Source organism: Spea bombifrons, chromosome 1 (genome assembly GCF_027358695.1).
Source record: "Spea bombifrons isolate aSpeBom1 chromosome 1, aSpeBom1.2.pri, whole genome shotgun sequence".
In the NCBI taxonomy this organism is placed as follows: domain Eukaryota; kingdom Metazoa; phylum Chordata; class Amphibia; order Anura; family Pelobatidae; genus Spea; species Spea bombifrons.
Window position 1 is genome coordinate 125,182,661 of NC_071087.1, and position 22,279 is coordinate 125,204,939.

The following is a 22,279-nucleotide window of genomic DNA, read 5'->3' on the forward strand; positions in this document are numbered from 1 at the left end:
AGGCACCTGTGTCCTCTATATTTGGGCTATATCTGATGCTTTGTATACAATGTCAGTTTCTATAGTAAGCGCTTGATCATTTATGTCCATCATTTGTCTTTTCTTGTGCATGCCATGATGCATGGAAATACCTTTATGTTCCTTTGCTCTACGGGATTCCCCCCTTTTCTTTTGTACCCTTCTTGACTTGTTTAAAAAAACCAACAAAATAAATAAACTCTAAAAAAGTCAAGATAAAAATAGAGCGGTTTTCCCCTTCTGCACTAATGTGTTTTTTCCTGTACAAAATCTAAATAAGAGAAACAGTTCATAGTATTTTCACAACATGGAATGAATCTTCCTCTTGGAGCTGGCAGCATAAAGGATGAAACGTGAATGTTTGTGCAGTAGCGTGTTTATGTAATGCTGCCAAGAATTCGGCTGTATGAAATATTTGATCCCCTTACTGTGTGAGCTGTACAGCTGAGATGTGGTGCAGTTTGGTTTGTATGACAGGCTTTGTAAGCGGGCCATAGAAACAGGTGGCATGTCACCTGGAGAGGGCAAACCAACCAAGCCTTTATCCTCCGATAGCACCCCTAAGACTTGCTTTAGGCATCTGCCTAGTGAGCGTTATGGGAAACATGGCAATACGTTGTGTGATTTCCATGTATGTAAAACCACACATATGAGATGAAGTTACTAAGGGCACGGGCACGTTTGAGACAATTTCGTTTCTGTTGCTTTTACAATGTGGTTTGCCATTGACATTATTTATTGACTTATATAGTGCCAACATAAGCCGCAGTGCTGTATAATGAGGAAAACTGAGAAATCACTCCCTGCGCGGGTCTCCCTCGGTAAAGTGTGGGACGTTTATGTGGTTGTCACCTAAATGTAAGCTGTTGTGTAGCTTGCTTGGGACAAGACAGGTAGTTGCCCCAGTGCTGCATGGCCAGTGGGGGCTTTACCTGCCCGCTGCTGCGTTTTCCTTTTCCTCTGGTGATAAGTAACAGAACCACTCTGATATCTGGGACACTTTTCGTGTTCGTTGTTCCGAGTCGAGATTCGTGATATAAATATTGCAAAACTACGAAAATCGACCAGGCCTCTCACGGGTAAAATGCACGTGAGACCCAGCACTCAAGAGGTTAAGGACGAGCTATAGTTCCTGAGCACATAACTCAGCCTAAAGCGGGGAAATGATTTTTAATTCAGAAACACTGACATATACTCCAATGACTCACTCAGCGATTTACCTTTCCCTTACTAACTACACCTAGCAACAGTCACCGCCAATAACCCGCACTGCCTGGCTCAGAGCCTCCACCTGTTCATTGCCTGCGCCATTTGCGGCTAACGTTACACGGTTACACTTCTTGACATTTCTTTAACCCCGTGCGTTCCAGCTCACCGCTGTAAGTGAAAAGTAATTCTAGTTCAAACAATACCGAAGACTTAAAGTCACTTCTGTATCCACAGATGCCCCGTATACCGTAACCAAGGCAATAACGGGGCTAAACACCGCGGACTGCACGAAGCAGGACACACAAGCGACTTCTACCTCATTTCACCCCACCCAGCTGCGCGCGCCCAGCTGACTCCAGTACACCTTCCCACGCGCCCCGCCTCTTCCGGTTGGGAGGGGGCGGATCCGGAGGAGGGGGAGCTAGAGACGTCGCCATTCCAGGCAGTGATAGTTGCGGTGAGGAGGCGATCCTCCCTGAGCTGGTGACAGGCCGTCGGAAAGGGCAACTTCCTGGAACAAGCGCTGCCCAGCTGAATCGGGTGATCATGGCGGTAGACACCCGCAATTTCTGTCACCTGTCCCTGGCGCAGCTCAACGAGCTTCTGGAGGATGACGAGAAGCTGGTACAGATGGCCCAGGAGATGGATGAGGTGGGTGCCAGTGAGATATGTATTTATATAAGGGCAAGACCTGGCCTTGATGCTGTGACCTTCTTCATATTATAATAATAAATGGATATGGAATAAATAGACGTTTCTCCCACAAGCTGTGTAAACACCCTGTGTACACAGATACTGGCGATATTATTCTAATCGTCTGTGTACTATGTAAATAAGTATATACGATACAATCTGTACCCTTACCGGATAATGAAAGGCTTAATACAGGAAGGTCAGTCGTTTGACTCGCCTTTATCCTCGGAGCAGCCTTTGTCATCCATTGAACTCTCATATTGTGTGTTGGGATCATTGAAATAGCAGCGAATAAAATACATTTCCCCTTTGGTCAGGTGTTTCTCAATAAAGGAAGTAAACACTCCAGCAGTACTAATGTCTTCTCCTATATAATTATTATCATTGTGTTTTATTTATACAGCGCCAGCAGTTTACACAGCGTTTGTTACAGTCTGTACGTTAAAAGGGGTTTGACAAAACTAGAACTGATCACTAAAATACATTAGATAAATCGGCCTCGCTCGCAGGCTTACGCTCATTCCTGTTATTCCTAATAAAAGCATTGTGATCATTGAAGCAGATGAATTGGAAGCTTACAGTTGGTGCTGGGAACAAAAAATAATAGAACAGATGGCCCCCTACTTGAGTCTGGTGCTCATCATAATTACATCCCCTTAAGCACTTTAGATCGTTTATCAGCAGCAGCAGCTTTTATATTTGCCGTCTCTGGGTAGGAATGCATCCCGTATATGAAAGGAATATATTATATGCTACAGTAATGTATGTGTTTACATTCCTTTTTACCTTAAGCCTAGTTTCATGAGCCCGTTATCGTTTAGCGTGAAAGGGTTTGGTGATAAACGGTTGGCTTGCGTCCTCAAGTAGTCGTTCCATTCCAATATCTGTCCTTGCCTGGACCGATGGGAGTTTAACCGTTTACAGCCTCTCATAGTGAAAGTAAAGTGACCTCTAAAAATAGCCCTTGACTTACTACAATACCTTCTCTCCCTGAGGCTTTTATTGGCTTTGTGTAACTTCCTTTGCTGATGCAGAAAACCCACCCCTGGTGATGACATAATATAGTTACATTACCTAAAATAAATTGGGGCTGGCAAGCGGTTTGTTCGGTCTGTAGGAACCCAGAGTGTAACGATTGGTGGCAGATCATACGCTTTGCTTACTCACCGCCTACTGTTTTTACAGATGTGTAACTCTTTAACGATCCAGCATTTATCGTAATAATCCACTCCTTTGTCTCTGGACGGGATTGTCCCGTTTATTTTTTTTCAGTCTTGCATAACTACTTCCTCTTTTTAAACTTTCATCAGAGTTTGTGCCGTGACTTGGTCACGTTCTGCGTTTACACCAGCGTGCTTTTATTAGGGATGTTAGATGTTATCATGAGACGCCTTCAGCTACCATAGCTTCTGTCAGGGAAAAGAATGCATTGTCTTAAATCATTTTGCCTGATGAGCAGCTTTTCTTGCCCCCGTTCTGTTTTAGTTACATGAAAGATCTTAATATTAATGGGGCATCTTCACTGTATGCCAGGACTGTATTTAAATGCTCCAAAAAAAAAAATGATTTTCATTTCTTTATCTATATAGCACCAGCTGATTTCGTAGCGCTGTTACAATCCGTGGTAATATTTAAAGTCACACACAGTAACAAACCGGTACCAAAGGAGAAAAGAACTCTGCTTTACAGTGCTTACAATCCATGATTGTAAGCACTGTAAAGCAGAGTTCTTTTCTCCTTTGGTACCGGTTTGTTACTGTGTGTGACTTTAAATATTACCACGGATTGTAACAGCGCTACGAAATCAGCTGGTGCTATATAGATAAAGAAATGAAAATAATTTTTTTTTTTTTTTTTGGAGCATTTAAATACAGTCCTGGCATACAGTGAAGACCTACATGTCCAGCGTGACCCTTTCCTCCATAGATGTTTTTGTTAGATTAAAAACAATTAGATTAAAAACAAACAAACAAACAAATATTTTAAAGAAAAAGCACGATGCATTTTTTAAGATCGTTTGTAATATGCTAATAAATATGTTTAACAAAAGAATACCGCTTGTACCAGAGTTGCCTCTCACTCGTTGTGTATAACCATGTTTAAAAAGCAGTTTGTGTGGAAGTTCTTGTGTAGGGGATATCGCTGAGCCCCTTCTGCTCTGTAAGTGCAGGGAATACATTCAACACTTGCGCCATAAAGTCACAGAGTTCAATTGTTCATTCATCTGTAGGTGGCTTGTATGTCATTCCCAGAGACTCTTCTGGGTTGGGTTGGTTTGAGGAGAAGCCCTGGTTGGGTCCATAGGAGGACTAGTCAACTACCAGATGGTGGGGGCAGCTAATCTCGACACTCTTTGAACCTCTGCAAGAAGTATCTGTTAGATTCCCTCACAGCCCAGACCGCAGCCAGGAGAGTAGGAGGATTTCTAGCCCCCTCCTGTAAGAACCGTACCACCAGTTTGTGGTGTCTCAAGTGGTCCGCTTTCTACCTGGATCAGATTTGCCAGTATTATCCAAGGACTGAGAATTAATTCCCCCTCTACTTGTATGTTTTGTGCAGATGTTTGCCCTTTATTTGGCTAGATCGCCTTTGCAGACCCTGGTTAGAAGTCTCCAGGGCTACTTTCCCCAGTGGTATTATGTTGATGATTCCAAAGCTTACTCAGGCTGGAAAGGAACCTCTGTGAACACAATTCTTACCCAGGTCTTGTTCCCACCCTCATAAAGTTTTATGTGTAAGTTCGGAGTTTGGCTTTGTTATTCATGGAGTGTAAGGGGGGGGGGATGCGAAAGTTTTATAATTTCCTGCCCTCCCTGGATAGGCGGATCTGGATACTACATGCTGCCGGGAAAAGACATTTTTGGTTTCCCCGCACTAGTTATTTATTGTGAGAGCCACCTGGAAGAGAAATGCTCCAGGGTTACCCATAAATATGTACCCGCGTCAGCTCATTATTTGGAGAATAAACCCTGCCTTCTGGATCCATTGGTGTATGGATTATATGTTCCTAGGTTTCCTAAATTAAAAACTGCTAAATACTCAGAATAACAAACATTTATTTTCTACTAAACCTTGTTTAACGCCTATAAAATACTTCACTATTTGGAATATATCTACTTAAAGGTCTGCTCTACTATGTTGAGCTCTGTCATTTTTATCTTTCATCTGGAGGTGTAACCCCTTAAAAACAAACCAAGCGTTTACAGCTTATGCGACAACGGCTTTTTTTCCCTCTCATTTAGCCGTAGAATTATTTTTAGGAAGTGTTGTGGTATTTAGCAGTACACGGAACGATGTTTCTAAAGGTGCCATGTTGTAATATACTGTAACGACCTCTTAATGTTACGCAGTGCAGTGTGACATGGAACGGCACGTACTCTATAAATTAAGACTCCATGAATCTGCCCCTTTTCTGTATCTTTATAAATGGGGTCCGCACCTACATGGTGTAAATGTTTTAGTAGTGCATGATCTTTGCAGTAGAGCCCTGCGCGGGACTACTTTTTTAATCCCACTCCCGCCCGCTCCCGCGGATTTTAATCCCGGTCCCGCCCGCTCCCGCAATGTGGGTGTTCCGCTCCCGCCACATTTGTGGCCAATCCCGCCCGCTCCCGCCAATCATGCCCGCCTCCTTACCTGATTTCCCGTGCAGTCCCCCGCGGCTGCCCTCGAGTTGTTCCCTCACGGCGTTTCTTCTCTTGCTCCGCCCAGGAACAAGGCGGAGTCACAGGAAGTGACGTCACATCACGTGACTCCATTTTGTTCCTGGGCGGAGCAAGCTGGGAAACACTGTGAGGGAGCAGCAAGAAGGCAGCCTTGCGGTACTGCGCGGGATTACCGGGACCCGCAGGTACAGTGCCTGACCGCCCGCAGCCCCAGCAAGACCGCCCGCGACCGCAAGTTTTTTGGCGGGTCCCGCGGGACCCGCCTCCCAGTGCAGTCCTCTACTTTGCAGTTCAGGAGAAAGGTTTGCTGGAGCAATTAACTACCCATGGCCAACTTGTGTGGATGTTGTGTTTTATGCAAACGTTGTGTAGATATCAAGCTCACCATTTTAGCTCCCCGTATAACCAACCAAGTATCTGGCCAATAACGACGAGTCCTGAAATGGTAGTTTTTTTTTTTGTTTTTTTTTTTTTACCTTAATTACACTTGGTAACCATCCCACCGCTTGGTTTGTTACTGCACTCTGCTGTTGCTACTAATGTAATATGAGTAGTAAGCAGGAGTTGGGTAGTGAGTTACGTTTCAGCTCCATGACTTCTCTATCCGTTATGAAGAGCAAACCCCAGCGAGCAACTTGGCTGGCCCTGTATAATGTATAGTTATCCCGGAGATATATCTTCAAAGTCTCCTTACACATTGGATAAACGTAGCTCTTCTTGCTGGAAAAGCTTGCCAGTGCGGGCTCCGCATACTGAATAGTGAAATGCCGAAATTTCTAGTCAATAAACCCCCATTTTATTCAGGCTCAGCAACTCCGGATATACCGTATTGGCTCGAATATAGGCCGCACTTTTTTCCCCCACTTTAAGTTTTTAAAGTGGGGGTGCGGCCTATATTCGGGCTCTAGCGCCCGACTCTAGCGCCGGGCAGGCAGCGGGGTTAAGATACAGATCCCCCGCAGCGTTGCAGGGGACCTGCATCCTTCTCCCCGATACGCTCAGACAGCCTCCCCTGCCAGCACTTCCCACGGGGGGGGGGGTGCCGGCACGGGAGGTTATCTAAGCGTTTTACCTCTGCCCACCCCCGACTTACCGGAGCAGACTCCCGGGTGTCTTGCGGGGCCGGCGGGAGACATTTACGCAATACGCGCATGCAACTTCCGGTACCGGAAGTTGCATACGCGTATTGCGTAGATGTCCCTCGCCGGCCCCGCAAGACACCCGGGAGTCTGCTCCGGTAAGTCGAGGAGGGGGGGCAGAGGAGGACAGCGGCAGCGTATCGCGGGGAGGGAGGACAGCGGCAGCGTATCGCGGGGAGGGAGGACAGCGGCAGCGTATCGCGGGGAGGGAGGACAGCGGCAGCGTATCGCGGGGAGGGAGGACAGCGGCAGCGTATCGCGGGGAGGGAGGACAGCGGCAGCGTATCGCGGGGAGGGAGGACAGCGGCAGCGTATCGCGGGGAGGGAGGACAGCGGCAGCGTATCGCGGGGAGGGAGGACAGCGGCAGCGTATCTCGGGGAGGGAGGACAGCGGCAGCGTATCGCGGGGAGGGAGGACAGCGGCAGCGTATCGCGGGGAGGGAGGGCAGCGTATCGCGGGGAGGGAGGACAGCGGCAGCGTATCTCGGGGAGGGAGGACAGCGGCAGCGTATCTCGGGGAGGGAGGACAGTGGCAGCATATCTCGGGGGGGGGACAGAGTGGCAGCATGTTTTTTTTGGTGCTTTTTTAAAGAAAAAAAACTTTTTCTTTAAAAAAGCACCAAACTTTTAGGGTGCGGCCTATATACGGGGGCGGCCTATATCCGAGCCAATACGGTAAGTTCTCTCGTCACCCTGCAAGCTTTTTCAACACAAATGTTGGAAGCCCTGGCCTTCTCTCATACCGCTGTGTGCATGTGGCTTGTTTCTGACTGACCAACATGATACTTATGGGACAGAAAGCATTCCTTGGTTTGGTGTCTTGTAATTTTGGCAAACGCACTTGGATGAGAAATGCTGTTTAGAGCATTCCACTGATAACCGTAAGGGCTTATTAAATAAGGATGTGGATTTTTTGTATTGCTGGGTTATTATATTTCGTGGATTTGTGTTTATCTCAGTGACACATTTTTGTGGACGGAAAAGGTTAGACAGCACATAGCAGTGATCTTATAAGCATGGCTTCCCTGGCCCTGGGATCTATCTTCCCGTGTTTGTGTCTGTGTGTATTTGTCACAGGACGATCTAGCTCAGGGGCGTCCAACCTGCGGCCCTACAGCAGCTGGAGGGCCGCAGGTTGGACGCCCCTGATCTAGCTATTCATTTTTTCCGGTTTGTAGATAACATTATCTTTCTTAGAACATTTGTTCTTTCAGAGCCAGAGTGCTCGGATTCGAGGAATGTGCGCATCGTGAATCGGACGCTCATATCTGTGTGAAGACGTGCTTGGTGTAATGCTACAGATCAGTACAGAAATAAATGCATGTCGGTCGTATATCTCGAGGTAGATGATAGACTTGGTCTCGATGGTGTGATGGCACTGTTTGTAACTCCCCTTCTGTGTCTATTTAATAATCGGTATAAGTTTCATAGATAAGACCAAAGAAATGCATGATCTACTTATTCTCGCTGTGCAGTACAGATAAAGCTGTGAGATTTTTTAACATCGTGCGCCACATGTTTCAGCGACACATAAGATAACTGTTTACACACAGGGCAAATGTCTGTTGTGGTGCTCTTGCTCTGCTTTTATCCGTTGGGATTTCAGAAATGTGTATAAATGTGAGAATGTTTGATTTAAAGAATATTTCCAATGCCGCTAGCCCTACCTGCAGTATTCTGTTAAGTATCATATTACTCCATTAGATTAATAATTCTGTTCCGCTTGCATATTTTCAGTAAATGTCAAGTTACATTTCTCTTTTGTGTCTGAATTGCCTGGATCCTGACCTTTTCATCCTCCTTTGTTCCTGTTCCAGGGACTAAAGGACTCTTTTCAGTGAAATCAAAAGGATCTTCTCTCTGAAGGGAGAGTTTGTGGGGAAGCTGTGGTTTTCATTCTTTTGCCTTACTCATCATTCTTTTGCTTTACTATTCATTCTTTTGCTTTACTATTCGTTCACCTTGATGATAATTTTCTCCAGCGTTAAGGGTTGAGCTGGCCCTGTATAATGCATGAATCTATGGGTGAAGAAGAAGAAATCTCCCTGATTTAACTATACATTATACAGGTCCAGCTAAGCGCTTTCTGCAACAGAAGCTCATTGCTGTCGGCCATTCATTATATATAGTGAGGCCGAGGAGCTATCTCAACTCTCCTGTCAACTATTACCGTATTTGCTCGATTATAAGACGAGGTTTTTTTCAGAGCAAATGCTCTGAAAAATACCCCTCGTCTTATAAGCGAGGTCGTCTTCTAATCAGACCTCAAAAAAATGTCCACTGGGGCCAGGCTGCTTACCGGTTTTTTGGTCGCGAGCAGCGTTTCTTCTGCTAGCAGCAGGAGAACAGGAAGCTAGCAGAGTGTCACATAATTCTGCCTCCCCTCTCCTTCCTCTGGGGGCGGGGCCAGAGAAGTTGCTCGCACAGCCAGGCCCCTGCAGAAGTCTTCGAGTGAGAGATCTGCAGTTCAGGTAAGGGGTGGGGGAGGGTTTTTGTGATTAATGTGTGAAGTATGTGTGATTAATGGAATGAATGAGTATTTAAATGTTTGTGAGTGTGTGTGTGTGATAGCATGGATGTGTAAGGGGGGTGGTGGTGGTAGCATGGCATAGGGAGGCTGTACTCACACTCCTATCATCCCCAGGTTCCAGCATGTACTGGCTGCCTTGGCTTGATAGGAGTGTGATTGCTGTTAGCATTTATATATATATATCTCCAGAAATGCCTTTTAACCCCCTATATGCCACTCTGTCCCATGATATGCCTTTTAACCCCCTATATGCCACTCTGGCATATAGGGGGTTAAAAGGCATATCATGGGGCAGAGTGGCATATAGGAGGGTATAAGACATTTCTGGAGGCAGAGTGGCATATAGAGGGTTAAAAGACACATCATGGGGCAGAGTGGCAAATAGGGGGTATAAGGCATTTCTGGGGGCAGAGTGGCAACCCTGGGGCAGATGTGCATAACTGGGGGGGGCGCAGGTTGGCAAATAAAAGGAAATAAAAAAAAATATTTTTTCTCAATCGTAGCTTTTATTAAATATGAAAAAATTGTTTACATGAATTAATACCGTATTGGCTCGGATATAGGCCGCCCCCGTATATAGGCCGCACCCTAAAAGTTTGGTGCTTTTTTTAAAGAAAAATTTTTTCTTTAAAAAAGCACCAAAAAACATGCTGCCACTCTGTCTCCCCCCCCGAGATATGCTGCCACTCTGTCCTCCCCCCCCTCGAGATACGCTGCCACTCTGTCCTCCCCCCCCTCGAGATACGCTGCCACTCTGTCCTCCCCGCGATATGCTGCCACTCTGTTCCCCCCCCCCCCCGACTTACCAGAGCAGACTCCCGGGTGTCTTACGGGGCCGGAGGGGGACATCTATGCACATCGTGTATACAACTCCCGTTGCCGGCACTCAGCGGAAGTGCCGGCACCGGAAGTTGTATACGCGTATTGCGTAGATGTCTTCCGCCGGCCCTGCAAGACACCCGGGAGTCTGCCCTGGTAAGTCGGGGGGGTTAGAATGCATCGTGCGCACGTTCACCGGCAACGGCGCATCGCCGCTGCCGGTGAACGTCCGTGCGATGCGCTTAGACAACCTCCCGTGCCGGTACTCCCCCCGTGGGAAGTGCTGGCACGGGAGGCTGTCTGAGCGTATCAGAGAGTAGGATACAGGTCCCCTGCACCTCTGCGGGGGATCTGTATCCTAACCCCGCTGCCTGCCCGGCGCCCGGGACATGCAGTCGGGCGCTAGACCCCGAATATAGGCCGCACCCCCACTTTAAAGACTTAAAGTGGGAAAAAAAGTGCGGCCTATATTCGGGCCAATACGGTATTTACTAATAAAGCTTTTTTTCCTATAGGGGTAGTCTTATATTCAGGCTTTTTGTTTTTTCCTAAATTAATATTTAGATTTTGGGGGGTCGTCTTATAATCGAGCAAATACGGTATTATTAAGAGTGTTAAACAGGCACTTCCAATAACATGAAGAAAACAAGGGGAATTTAAACATACGATACAAATGGACACTTAACTGAAGCTAGAACCAAGTGAACCATTTGCCATAAAAACAGTCATGATTGTGATACATTTTTGTGATACATTTTCTTTTGGTCGGTTTGTACCATTTTTTTCTTTTATATTGATCTCTATGGGTGTACATCTTCAAGGCTCCAAAAACAAAAGAAGCTGGCTCCTATCTCTAGAATGCGGAAAATGGTTCCACCACATGAAACTCCTGCAAGCCAATGAGCTGGGGAGGAAAAGAGGGCAAATGTTTACTTGTAAGGAGGAAAAATGGATCCTTATTTATCATGTGGCTTTAAGTGTATATGTTGGCTGGATTGTCCCTTTTAAGGTGCTGTAGGAAGTCTTTGGGATTTTTCATTTATGAGGCTGTGTTACATTTTGTAGCAGGGGTTGTCGCTTCCTCCTGCGTTCTGTCTGAGCGCGCGTGAGAACAGTTTGGTGCTTGCATTCGGTTTAGCAGCGTCTGTATTAGGGCTGCAACTAACGATTATTTTAATAATCGATTAGTTGGCCGATTATTTTTTCGATTAATCGGATAAAAAAAATGAATGTAAATTTTTCATTTATTTAAAATAATTTAATAAACAAATGATGTTAAATACAAACAGCAGAATAACTTTGATAATACATTTCTTGTCTTTATTTCCCAACCAGCCCCCCAATATATGCACATTTGAGCCCAGGCTTGCTACGCTGCCTCCCAGACATGCCATGCTGCCCCCCCCACATATGCCACGCTGCCTACCACAGCACTCCACGCTGCCTCCCACATCTGCCACTCCACGCTGCCTCCCACATCTGCCACTCCACGCTGCCTCCCACATCTGCCACTCCACGCTGCCTCCCACATCTGCCACTGTGCCTGATGCGCCTTATATCCCCTGATACCCCACTCCATCCTCCCCAGACATGCCACCCTGCCTCCCAGACATGCCACTCCTCTACCCCCAGATATGCCACTCTACCCCCAGATATGCCTTATACACCCTGATACACCACTCCGTCCTCCCCAGACATGCCACACTGCCCTCCCCACATATGCCTTATATACTGTATATGCCTTATACCCCCAGATATGTCACTTCACTGCCCCCAGGATTTAGATTCCCCTAAATTAACCCTAAACTCCCCATTAACCATAACTGCCCCTAAATTAACCCTTAACACCCCCTTAACCACAGCATCCCCTAAATTAACCCTAAAGACCCCATCAACCACAGCATCCCCTAAATTAACCCTAAACACACCATTAACCACAACTGCCTCAAATTAACCCCAAACACCCCATTAACCACAGCTGCTCCTAAATTAACCCTAAACACCCCATTAACCACAGCTGCTCCTAAATTAACCCTAAACACCCCATTAACCACAGCTGCTCCTAAATTAACCCTAAACACCCTATTAACCATAACTGCCCCTAAATTAACCCTAAACACCCCACTAACCATAACTGCCCCTAAATTAACCCCCACCTCCCCTAACTTTCAGTAGCCCAAATATATATATATATATTACATACATATATATATATATATATATATACACACACACACATACACATTATATATATATATATATATATATATATATATATATATATATATATATATATATATATATATATATATATATACACATATACTTACAGTTAGATGAGTGTCACAGCCATGTGGTTCTGGCCTGGAGAAGGAAGGGGCGGGGCCAGTTGTCACAGTGATTACAGGGAGGGGGAGTAAGTAGGAGCTGCTGCTGTGAGACGGTGAGTCAGACTAAACGGATTATATAATGAGGGGGATTTTTCAGAGCGTTTGCTCTGAAAAAACCCTCATTTTATAATCGATAATAATCGATTCAACTAATCGATAATGAAATTCGTTGCCAACGAATATTATCGATTTTATCGATTAGTTGTTGCAGCCCTAGTCTGTATTTGAGTTCCGTGGCTTTGTGGAAAGTAGCCTAAAGTGGTGAGGTACACATTGTATAGAAATGTATATTCCTCACCGTAGTAGTCTGGATGAAGAGCGCCAGGATCTGCTCGGGAGTCATGACCGTGGCTGTTTCACGTGTGCTGTACTATAGATGTATTCTCAGGACAAGAAACATTTGAAATGCAGACTTACTACTTTTTTTTTTTTTTTTTTTTATTGCATCCTTACAGTATATCTTGCGATCCTTTATAGGGATATATATAATTAATATTAACTATATAATCTGATTAACAACTAATTCTAATGATAGGTTTAGTGTAAAGACAAATACACAGCATGTCTCATGCATGTAAATCAAATGGCTTTTTGACATCCGTGTACGTTTTCCTATTTGGGTACGCCTTTTATAGCAGGAAGTTGTGAGGTGTGTGTGTGTGTGTGTAGGGTGTTACAGTATACAATCTGTGTTTGTGTGCCTGAACACATTGTACCAGGAAAAGAGACAACCACTACGCCTTCTCTGTTGGATTATCTTCATTTTAATTTTATTAAAAACCAAATGAACCCCTTGTACAGGGGCTGAAAAACCACAGGAGCAAAGCGTGTATGTGTGTGACATCATATATGGTAGTCCTTTTTAGCCACTTTATGAGCTGTGTTTACATAAATCTAGTCCACCGTAGAGTATTAAGTTATGTGTTTGGTAAAGAAAACTACTACGGTAGTCCGAGCTACACTGTATGTTTTAATGTCATAGATCAAGAAGGATCTCATCTGCATTAACCCTGGCTTTGCGAAATCTCCCTTACAGTCCGATGCCTGCATGTACAATGTGGTTTATCCCCTCAAGTACTTAAATTACACTTCCTCTGCAAATGTTTAAATAAATTATTTTAAATAAAAGTAAGGAAACCTTCGGTTGCAAAGGCTGTTTAATGATTGCCATTGTATATAACATTTTAGTTTTTTATTGTGACACTGAAGGCATATACATTACCCAAAGATACATCAAACGTGAGGGATAGCCTTGTAGCTGACAATATTTTATGTAACCACCTCCCTAAGAAATGAACTCACATTGGCGCCTTCACAGGCCTTATTTGGTTTATACTCCCAAACTCATGTTTCCCGCCTGTCGTCGGTGTGGAAGGAAGTGATTCTGTCTCAATGGATCCTACCCCAGCCACCTACCTTAGAGATGTCATTGACGAGACTCAAATATATTTGCAAATTGACTCGACATAATCATTTTTGCATAGAGAAGTTAAAGCCAAAGGTTTTTTTTTTTTTTTTACTAGATAATCCTCTTATGTCCAAACCTTAGATTTGACCACTCTCTCCTCCTCCTCCTCCAAATGTTCTCCCTCAGCATAGTACATGGCGAACACCCTCTACCAGGCGTGTAACTGGGTTATGAGTTTTGGTATCAGGATGTTACCTACAATTTTATAATCTGTCACAGCTCTATCGTTTTTGGGCCCCACTTTTTCTCCACTGTTTACCAAGTCTGTGTATTTTGCATCTGCAGTTGTCTAAAGTTTGTGTATGGTCTTTTCATGGGTCACAAAAACATTGATTTTGGTTAACAATTTTTGTTGCATCGCAGGGCCTCGTACCAACCTCTCATCTGGTTTAAAAAAAAAAAAAAGTTTGCTACACTTACAGATTTTTAGGACTATAAATAGACTGAAGGACAACTATTGCATGAAAAGGCTGCCTACCATGACTATCTTGCCCAGTCTGATTGCCAGGAGTAATTCCTACACGGCTACTTTACCATCGGGTAGATCTGAAGAGCATTGCCATACCAGTAATGCTTTGCTTAACTGAAAATTCCATTAGATATGGTGGACAACAGATATTTAAGCATTGTGTTGTAGTTGTAGTTAAGCAGCACATGGAGTGCAACCTGTTTCCAATTGAGATACACTCACACTCACACACTCACACACACACACACACTAAAAATAACATTTGTGTACATTTATTTTGCAGGCTCAGAATGTGCAGTTGAACAAAGAAATGACTCTCGCTGGGAATCGAAGCCTGGCAGAGAAGAACCTCCTTTACCAACCCAAATTAGAAAGCCTAAAAGCAACGCTCACTGAGAAATACCAGGAGTTACAGTCCTTCATAGAATCACATCAGTTAAAGACGACAAAGCTGGGTAAGTGTGCATATAGAACGGCTCTGCCTATTAACGCTTACAGATGCACAAATACATATGTACACAGCTTCCCTGTTTCTTTTTTCTTTCATGATATTTTTATATTTTGTTTTCTTGGCAGATAAACAGTCTGTGAATGCCTCGTTGGAAACACTGTTAGCTCTTCTACAAGCAGAAGGAGCAAAGATAGAGGAAGAAACAGAGGTAAAATATATAAATAGTAGAGTCACGTTGTTTCAGCCTCTATGGTAAAATATGTGAGATAAGTGCAGACCACACATGCAGAAGTCTCCTTCTGATTAATGGAATCAACACTAGAAGCTGGCATTCTAGACATGCTTCCCAGGATTTACTCATGGTCGGGGACCAGACAAGGTGGTCTTCATGGCAATGAGAGTAGACAAACATCCGTGAGGACCTGACAGCATCATAGTAGTGAACATAACATAAAGAGTGTATAACAGATAGAATGAACAACCTAAAACACATCCGTATCAAACATTTCTTTTCATTATATATATATATATATATATATATATATATATATATATATATATATATACATATACATATACCTAAAATAAAAGATTGTTTACTCATTACCATGGAGACCACGGCCCCTGGTCCCATTTACTTCTAGGTAATGGCACCCACTTCTTCAGTGTTGGTGGGGGATGGGAGTCTGTGGTAAGAATTTAGCCATTGACTTGAAAGTCCTGGGGTGCCTGCTTTCTTCTAATCTGTGTGTGTATAATATTAAATATATGAAAAACAAACCAAAATGACAAGCAAAAACAATAGAATTCTCAATTTCTCATATTTCAAATATCTCAGTACTGACATTTTTTCCTATTTACAGTTCTTTTCTTATGTGAGGGATTATTCTGTAATTCTGAACTTTTTTCCATTTAATTACAATGTACTCTGTCAGTATTATACAGAATTTAAGTTCTTCTAGTTTTAATACCCACACAGCTGATGATCATGGTGAATGGTGGTAAAGAGAACCAATAGAATACTCTTAGCCAACAAACATTCATTTGTAGTGAAACTTTGCCTCCTGTGATGCCTCGTGCCTTGTTAAAATTTAAGCTGGTATAAACCCCTCTGGTGAAGCCCAAGAAATACCAGCGCGCTATTATTCACCAAAATGAAAGAAGCACTTCAAAACCCACTCTTGCGTACAATTATACGTGTGTGTATGTGTATATATCATTGCATGTCTCATATTTCTACTCCCTGCTACTGTATTGGATTTTAATGGTTTGCATTTCTCTTTTTACAGAATATGGCAGAAAATTTTCTAGATGGCAGCATCCAGTTGGATTCCTTCATCGATGAGTATTTAACAAAGAGGAAATTGGCACATTTGCGGCGTGTAAAAATTGAGAAACTTCAGGAGATGGTGATGAAGGGACAAAGGCTTCCCACCTTCTCAATGCAGTCACAAGCGAGGCCTGCAGAAGTGAGCCAAACACCTCAAGTTTCGTACCCATCAAACTTCAATGCACCTCCACCCGTCATGCCTAGACGAGCCGTTCCACCTCCGCCTGCCAACCAGCCTGGAATGTATCCCACTCCTTTTGCACTGGCTGCCCAGCAGTCTGGTCCCGGGCTCCCGTACGCCGCATCACCTTGTCCACCTTTTCCTTCTAGGGCCGGTTATCAGCCTGCCAATCAGATGCCTCAGCCTGGATACCCAGCTCCGTACTCGCCTCAGTACCCCCCTGCTCTTCCCCAAAGACCGGCTCCACGGCTTCCTCCCAATCCTGGCTTCATTTTACAGTGAAACTGTATTCTTGTGCCTCACTGAAACGTTGGTGCTCTCGGTCACACGCCAGTTATAATATTCTATGAGGTCTGCACAGAGCGTAGCGTGCGGCAGGTCACAGGAAACTGCTACTTTAAAATGGCTGGTGATCCATATTACCCACCCCATTCTTCCCTTTTTTTTAAAGAAATTTAGAGAGACTTTGACGCGTAAACTAATACTTTCTTGGGTGTGATTTTTGAGAAAATCTGATTTAGATTTTGTAGTTTGTTAAGCAAGTATGCAGATTGTAACCATGAGATGGACATGTCTGCCGAATCTACCACTATGTCGCTCTTTACCCGTACTGAAGTACGCTTCCGAGTTGCTGCTCTGGAAACGGCAACTCTGTCGTGTGGGAGCCTTTGGTGACGTAAAAAAAAAAAAAAAAAAAAATCTGTCGGTGCATATATGATCAGAAACGCACTGGTGTCTTTCTTTCCACCTACTCAGGTCTCCAAATGTCCTCTCAAAGCTGGACTTCTACTGTGAGGTCTGAGGGCTGTGCTGAACGGCAATTCTTACACAGCATATCTTGTACATGATAATGAAAGTATGTCTCCTAAATTTAATCCAAAAGAAAGTTTGGGCGTAACGTAGAACTTCTAACAAGATCATTCAGGGATTAGAGTGTATACTAGAGGTGTGTAATGTGGAAATTAAATACAGATGGAGTAGATGCAATTTTTTTCTGTCTGAAAGCAATGCATTTTTTAACTTATGCACGTGGCTTTGATGTGCCTTAGCCTAACTGCTTACTCTTGGAGTCTACAAATGACTTTGCATATCTTTAGAGGTGGCCATCGTCTACAGCAACGGGTGCAAAGCAAAGGGCTCCTTTTGCCGTACAAATCTACAATTGGGTTTTTACATTTTGCGACACAAGTGCGTATGGAGAAGGGAATGCTTCTTTTCGGGAGAGTTTAGAAAAGGAACCTGATTTGCAAATTCCATCCTTCCAATCATATTTTGAAATGCACAACGTTAATGGTTATTTTTAATTCAACTTAAAAAAAAAAAAAAAAAGCCATGTATTTTTTGTCAGCTTCATAAAATTTTTGGGTTTTTAAAAAAATATTTTTAGGTTTAAACCTGGCTTAAAACACACCAGGGGGGAAAAGTGCCACAATGCTTCTTGGGCTAGGTGAGTTTTAAGGGTCATTTTAAAGCCATATTTCTGAGCTAATAGAAGGAACATGATCTGTGTCACTTTAAATTTATAAATCTGGTTGTCAGTGGTGTGCAGTGTAGCCCATTCACGGATGCATTGTAAAAATGGTTCTTTATAATGCTTATTAAAGTTCATTTTATATTTTGACGCCAATTTTATACCATTTTGCTGGGTAATTGTGTGATTTTTCTGACTGCTGAGGCTTTGAACAACAGCCTGTTTCTGACATGCAATACACATTTAAAAACACAACTTTCAAAATAGTATTTACGTCATAGATTGCATTATGCTGCTTGGTTCAGCGCATCAATGTTATTATTAAGCTTTGTAATAATGTAGGGGGCAAATATAATTTAATGTCATTGGTGAGTTACCTCTATAAACAAAGCGCTGTAAGGGGGGAAAACTCTTGCACTGCTTGACATTGCCAGTGAAAGGTCTCTTTATTTTTTACTCTTTAGGCTAGATTGCCCATTTCCCCCCTTTTATAAAACTAAATATTGTTTATGGGGTTCGCTTATTACACCATTCACGCACTACATGAAGACCAAAATTTTGTGGTTTCACAGAGAGAATCCTGCAGCATGCCTTTATGAGAGCAGACTGGCTCCATGCACACACTACACTGTACCTGGATATAGTGTGAAATAACTGTACCCAATTCTCGTGTTTGTATAACTAAAACTGCAGCTGTTTAATTTACCTGGTTATTTTCAATAAACTGAAAACTGGTATGAGATTATTTCTTTTGTTTTTGCTACAAACATTCCCAATTTTTGGGGTGAAGTGGAGAAACAGGTGGGCAGTCAGAGTTGATGTCACTTGGTTTACGCACTTATTTTACATGAGGACCTGGGGACAGAACGAAGAAAAAGCCTTTTAACTGCATCTGGAGGCCGGATGAGGGTTCAGGAAAAATGTGCACAGCCCCGAGCTGCAGCTAGGAAAGCACTTGAAATGATCATGTTTCAGCTTTTTCCTTGTAGAACATGAGGGCCTAGAGCCACCTTCCCTGGTTCATCCTATGGACAGGGAAAACCTGTTTCTTCACAAGACAAGCTCACACCAGCTAGATCAGCTGTAAAGAGAAGCACTGGAAGATTGAGGGTGAGTCTAAGGTTAATTGTAATAAAGTGGCCCTCACCGGTATCCTACCAATCTTCAAAAAGTTGCTGCCAGTAACGCATAAGACATGGATTTTTTTTTAATTCACAATTGAGCTTTAAATATAATATATTTCCTTCCCTATTACTATAGTTTCCGAGAACTCCTGTGAGCCATTAAGCAATTATCTTTTATTTATATACAGTGTATGCAGCGCTTAATACAATACATATATTCAAGGGATATGACAAGACGAGAATTGACAGACTAAGACAAACCGATACATTAGGTGGAGAGAGTCCGGCTCGCAACTTAATGAAAAGGTACTTGCGCTTCAGAATTGTATCGCATTTTTTTGCAGGGTTATACATTACTGTCAAACAATTCTGCAAGACTCTGAATGCTAATGTGCATTTGGAATACGTATTTGAATTACAGTTTCAACTTCCAACAATACAGTTTAAAAGTACACATACATAAAATGATCATCTTTATACAATCTTTCGTCCACATAATTGCAGCTATTTACTACCCTATGCGTCTGACATCCTGACAAACATGCGTGCTACATGTTAAGTTGTCTGTGTGTCTGGCAGCATCCGCTCTTCTGTGAAGGCTTTCCACATGATTTTGGAGAGTTTCTGTGGAAATTCTTGCCCCTTCATCCAGAGCATTTGTGAACCCAAGGGTGTTCTTCCACATCAAACTCACCCAACCATGTCTATGGACCTTGCTTTGTGTGCTGGGGCACAGTCGTGATGGAATATAAAAGGCCCTTCCCCAAGCTGTTCCCACACATAAGAAGAAAACATTGATTTCCATCCACTGAAAGTAGCCCAACCCCTGAAAAACAGCCCCATACCATAATCCTACCTCCACCAAACTTTACAGTTGGCACAATGCAGTTAGGCAGGTAATGTTCTTCCCCCAAACCCAGACTCGCCCTTCAGACTGCCAACCATAGAAGAGTGATTTGTCACTCCACATAATGCGTGTCCACCGGCAGCGTGCTTTACACCACTCGATCAGACTCTTGGCATTGTACTTGGTGATGTGAGGCTTGCATGCAGCTGCTCGGCCATGAAAACCCGTTCCATGAGGCTCCCACCGCACAGTTTCCGTGCTGATATGAATGCCAGTGGAAGTTTGGAACTCAGCAGCTATCAGCAGAGCGCTGGGACTTTTACGCACCCTCTGTCTCAGCACTTGGGGACCCCCTCTGCGACTTTGTGGCTTCCACTTCAGTTGCTGCTGTTCCAAAACGCTTCCAAATAATACCACATACAGTTGACTGTGGAATATCTAGGAGGAATAAAAATTTCACGTACTGACTTACTGCAAAGGTGGCATCCTAGCACAGTACCACGCTCAACTTCACTGGGCACTTTGGAACAACTCATCCCAACTCATGTTTTTAAATACAGACTGCATGGCTAGGTGCTTGACTTTTTTCACACCTGAAATTATATATATTTTATATATATATATATATACATCTATACACACACATAAATTATCTCTTTCACGCTCTCATAAAATCAAGGGTTAAACAAAAACAGCTCTCTGAAAGAAAAATACCCAGTTTCTTTAAAAACGTGCCATTTTAAATATGTAAGGCTGTTCATAGTATGTTAGATATCAAGGTGATAAAAGCAATGAATTAATTTGAATTTCATGTATTTTTTCCCAGTTAATCCTTTTGTTCCTGTATTTTTTCACCAGTGTGTCTCTCTAGACTGTTTGATTTGGGAGGGGGCTGTGAAACCCTTATGAGACAGCTCGGTGAGGTGTGAATCTGCATCGCTGGAGAGTTCTGCACTACTATCTCTTCATGCAGCTCGTATGCGTGTCATTACAGTGCCAATACATTTATCAGACCTCTACAAATTAAAGGGGATAAAAGCAATTCAATAAAATAACACATAAATGCAGGGCTGTCCCTAGTGAAGCACAACCGGGGTGACCACATTTTATTTCTGCCATTTAGGAACACACTATGAAGTGGATGAGATTACACACACAGACGTGTATATTTTATATTATGATATATTATCACATACACACTGATCCACCTATACTATATATATATATATATATATATATATATATATATATATATATATATATATATATATATATATATATATATATATATATATATATATATATTAGGAAGCCTTGGGAAACATGTTGATTTCAGATGTAATACTATATTATAATATACATACAATCATTAGCAGACATGAGCATTTTCAGATAATTAAACCCTCTATTACCAGACATGAGCAGATTCAGATAATTGATCACGCAAACAGTCACTTACACTCACACCTGGTGCTGGCTGCAGCTTACGCTGAGCTTGGTGTGAAGGAGGGACTCAGCCTATCAGGAGAGGCTCTCCTGATTGGCTGAGACCTCCTTCACTCAGAAATCCCATATCCTATCTAGATTCTAGTAAGGAATGCGACACTTGATGCAAATTTTAGTCTTTGGGTTTGGATGTAGTAGTAGTAGTAGTAGTAGCAGTAGTAGTAGTAGTAGTTGAATGGATGAGGCATTGGTTGAGTCGTAAAAAGCAGAAAGTTATAGTTAATGGGGTTGTTACTAATGGGGGACCTCAGGGATCAGTATTAGGATCTGTACTTTATAACATTTTATTAGTAATGGTAAGGTGCGTCTTTTTGCAGATGATGCAAAGGTCTGCAACATTCTGGGTGGAATTACTTAAGTAAATTAGAGGAATGTCAGGAGGCGGCAGGCGCCGTTTAATATCGATAACCTGAGCATAATAACTGCTACCTGATTGCTAACAATTCAAAACTAGTGTGTTAGCTATTGCCAATCCTGCAAATCTCCAAAAACTCCTTTAAAATACAATTGGCATATACTCAATAAGGGTACATATTTCAGAGTCTACAACCTTTCCCAAACTGTACTCATTTGGTATATTTGGTACAACAGACATACTTAATTGCAACATTCCCTGCCTGCTCGGTTTGTCTTTCAGCCATTCTCCTTCATGGACATCTCCAATTTGCTGGCTAGACTCCTTCATAATATTCCTTATCTGTCTAGTAATTTTTAATGTATGGCTGTAGTTAAGCATTTTCTTTTACAAAAACAATCACACACAAGGAGACTATCAAGGATACAGCCAAATTAGATATATATTTTTTATTACGTTGTATGTATGTATGTATGTATGTATGTATATATGTATATGATGGTTATTTATTGCTTGTACAGCGCTGCAGAATCTTATGGCACTATATAAAAGGGTAGACAGGACAGTAATTTATAACCGAAGATGACAGACAGAAACAACAGGTAAGGAGGGTG

The 22,279-nt window shown here is 42.9% G+C and overlaps 1 protein-coding gene across 1 annotated transcript; it reads left to right on the plus strand.

The window, feature by feature from the left end:
- The first annotated feature begins 1,668 nt into the window (after positions 1-1,668).
- VPS37B (VPS37B subunit of ESCRT-I) lies at positions 1,669-17,989 on the plus strand. Its single transcript, XM_053472367.1, has 4 exons — positions 1,669-1,878; positions 14,684-14,855; positions 14,977-15,059; positions 16,141-17,989. The coding sequence occupies exons 1-4, from the start codon at positions 1,774-1,776 to the stop codon at positions 16,642-16,644; spliced, it is 864 nt and encodes a 287-aa protein (XP_053328342.1). The 5' UTR covers positions 1,669-1,773; the 3' UTR covers positions 16,645-17,989.
- Positions 17,990-22,279: the final 4,290 nt, after the last annotated feature.